The sequence below is a fragment of the Malurus melanocephalus genome, unplaced genomic scaffold, assembly GCF_030028575.1.
Source record: "Malurus melanocephalus ecotype Western Australia unplaced genomic scaffold, MMel_1.1 scaffold_1502, whole genome shotgun sequence".
NCBI lineage: Eukaryota > Metazoa > Chordata > Aves > Passeriformes > Maluridae > Malurus > Malurus melanocephalus.
In genome coordinates, this window is record NW_026624734.1 from 6,691 (window position 1) to 10,043 (window position 3,353).

A 3,353-nucleotide genomic window follows, 5' to 3' on the forward strand; every position below is an offset into this window, starting at 1 on the left:
GGATCCCGGGCAGGACACGGTGAGGCGGCGGGCACCGCAATGCGACCGGCGCGGCGGGGGCCGGGGGAGCGCGGCCGGCGCGGGGACCGGGGGTGCTCCCGGCACGGGCGGGGAGCGGCGCGGGGGGACCCGCGAGCCTGCCCCGCCATCTCTCCGTGCCCTTCTCCTGCCTCTGCATCTCCATCGTGAGCGGGATGCTCATCCCTGCCGCCCCTTCTGCTGCTCCATCTCTCTCCATCCTGCCCCGACACCCGGCCCCTTCTCCTGCTCCTCCATCTCCATCCTGCCCCGACACCCAGCCCCTCCATCTTCATCCTGCCCCGACACCCAGCCCTTTCTCCCGCCTCTCCATCTGTACCCTGCTCTTCCCCTGCCTCTCCATCTCCATCGTGAGCGGGATGCTCGCCCATCCTGCTCTTCCTCTGCCGCTCTGATCTCTATCCAGCCCCTCCATCCCTCCATCCTGCCCTTCCCTGCCCCTCCATCTTCACCGTGCCTTTCCCCTGCCCCTCCATCCCATCCCACCCCTGCCCTGCCCCTGCCCTCCATCCTGACCCCCCAGCCATTGGTCACCCCCGGTGCTGGGGGCCCGAGTGGGAGGGTGCTGGGGGTGCTGGGGGTGCAGAGCCCCCTGGCAGGATCAGGCCCGGACCCACGAGCTGAGGGGGGGCCGTGCTCTGGACYCTCAGGCACCAGGAACTGTTGGGAYTGGGGCGCTGCTGGGCACGGGCCATGGGGTCACCCCAAAGAGCTGCCCCAGGTTCTGTGAGGGTCTGTCCAGCCCAGCCCCTCAACCCGGTGCCCCATAGTGCTGGGAGCGCTTTGGGCTGTGCTATGGGCAGGTGGAACCAGTGGGATGGGTGGGACAGGACAGGTGGGACAGGATAGGACAGGTAGGAAAGGGACAGGACAGGTGGGAAGGGACAGGACGGGACAGGTGGGACAGGACAGGAGGGAAGGGACAGAGCAGGAGGGAAGGAACACTACAGGAGGGACAGGGATAAGACAGGAGGGACAGGACAGGAGGGATGGGACAGGTGGGAAGGGACAGGGCAGGACAGGACAGCACAGGTGGGACAGGGACAGGACAGGACCGTTGCCAGCCCCGGCCAAGGCTGGACGTTCCCACGTGCCAGCTCAGCCCCGGCCCCCGCTGCAGCCCCAGCCCCCGTGTGCTGGTGACGCTTCCAGTGCGGTGGGATCTGAGGAGCCCACGATGGGATGAGCTCCTTGGCTCCTCCAGGCTCTGGGGCTCGGGGACATCCCGGGTTTTGGGGTTGCTTTGCAGGATCCAGACCCCATGGTGCCGTGGGAAGGGGCTGGTTCCTCCCCGGAGGAGCTCAGGGGTGCAGGAGCTGCCGTGCCCGGTGCAGCCACTTTGCTGTCCCCTTCCCTGAACTGGGRTGGCAGGAGTGGAGCTGGCTGGGGACAGTCCCGACCCCTCCCCTAAAGCAGCGTCCAGAGCCCCCTTCCCTGTCCTCCTTCCTGGGCACCTTTGGATGCCCTGTCTGTGCTGTGTTTAATGTCCCTGAGGCTCCGTGAGGGTCCCACTCACCCTGGGGACCCTCCTGGGGCAGAGCTGGTGCTGCCACCCCTGCGCTGCACTGGGCAAACTGGGGCAGGGCCCAGCCCGGGGCTCAGCACCGGCGGCTCTTTGTGTCCCCTCATGTCACACCCCGGGGCTGCGTCACTCGGGGGACACTGGGGACAGGGTGGGCACCGCGGTTTGGCAGCGTCCGGGTGCCCAGGGGGCGTTTCTGACCCACTGCCCGTGGCCATGCCACCTCGCTTCCCTCCTCCTCCCAGAGCAGAGGGATGGCACAGGGTGGCACAGGGTGGCAGGGAGTGACAGGAGTGACGGGCCACTAGCAGCATAGCCTGAGTGTGAAATGTCACCTCCGTACCTGGCCAGAGAGCCCGGGTGCGTGCTCCAGGTGCCGCCACGTCCTCACCGCCCCGCAGAGCTGCTCCTGCCACCCGGGCGGGCTCGGGGGGTCCCTGCCCAGCGTGCTCCCCCCCCCCCAGCAGCCTCGGCAGCAGCTGCGGTGCCGGTGGCCACGCTCGGCCATATGGCCACAGCGGGCGGCCGGTAAAAATAGCCAAGGCGGCTGCACCCCGGGCCGGCCGGCAAGGGCGTCCCAAGGGCACCGAGCCCMGCTCCCGGCCGGAGCCGCATCTCAGGATTTCGGGGGGGGGTGACACCTCCCTGTCCCCCCGCAGCGGCGGCGACAGCGGGGCCAAGATGCCGGAGCAGAGCAACGACTACCGGGTGGTGGTGTTCGGCGCCGGCGGCGTGGGCAAGAGCTCGCTGGTGCTGCGCTTCGTCAAGGGGACCTTCCGCGACACCTACATCCCCACCATCGAGGACACGTACCGGCAGGTGATCAGCTGCGACAAGAGCGTGTGCACGCTGCAGATCACYGACACCACCGGCAGCCACCAGTTCCCGGCCATGCAGCGCCTGTCCATCTCCAAGGGCCATGCCTTCATCCTGGTCTTCTCCGTCACCAGCAAGCAGTCGCTGGAGGAGCTGAAGCCCATCTACCAGCAGATCGTGCAGATCAAGGGCAGCGTGGAGAGCATCCCCATCATGCTGGTGGGCAACAAGTGCGACGAGACGCAGCGCGAGGTGGAGAGCAGGGAGGGGGAGGCCATGGCCAAGGAGTGGAAATGCGCCTTCATGGAGACCTCGGCCAAGATGAACTACAACGTCAAGGAGCTCTTCCAGGAGCTGCTGAACCTGGAGAAGAGGAGGAACGTCAGCCTMACCATCGACGGCAAGCGCTCCAGCAAGCAGAAGAGGACAGACAAAATCAAGGGCAAGTGCAGCATCATGTAGAGCCCCGGACTGGCCGGCGCCCCACCTCCGGATGCCCCCCTCCCTCCTCCCCCCCACGGCTGGACGTGGCAGTGGCATCGCAGCGGGACCGTCCCCTCGTCCTCCGTGTGCCATCACTGTGACTGTGCGGGGACGCGCCCGCGCTCGCCCCGGGGCCGGGGGCGAAGATGGGGCCGAGCCGAGGGACGCGCGGCCACCCCCGACCGGGGACGCGCCACCCGCCGGGACCTCACCCCCCCCGCACTCACAGCACAACCGGTGGCATCGGGCCCGGCCCCCGTCGGTCCTCGTGGTGGGGAAGGACACACACCGCGGGGGTGGCGGTGTCACCCGTGGGGACAGTCACACGCGTCCCGGGCCCCCCCGCCGCGCCCCCGTCCCCACGCCATAGCGCTCTGCTCCAGCGGGCAGAGACCCGGGGCGGGGGCAGCCCCCGCGCGGTGCCCGCGTCCCCCTGACCCCCCCAGCCCCACATCCCCATCCTGGTGCCATGATCCCCCCAAAAACCCAGCCC

General features: G+C 68.9%; 1 protein-coding gene across 1 annotated transcript; it reads left to right on the forward strand.

Annotated features, from left to right (window-relative positions):
• Positions 1-6: 6 nt before the first annotated feature.
• DIRAS1 (DIRAS family GTPase 1) lies at positions 7-3,347 on the forward strand. Its single transcript, XM_057388026.1, has 2 exons — positions 7-19; positions 2,221-3,347. The coding sequence occupies exon 2, from the start codon at positions 2,243-2,245 to the stop codon at positions 2,837-2,839; it is 597 nt and encodes a 198-aa protein (XP_057244009.1). The 5' UTR covers positions 7-19; positions 2,221-2,242; the 3' UTR covers positions 2,840-3,347.
• Positions 3,348-3,353: the final 6 nt, after the last annotated feature.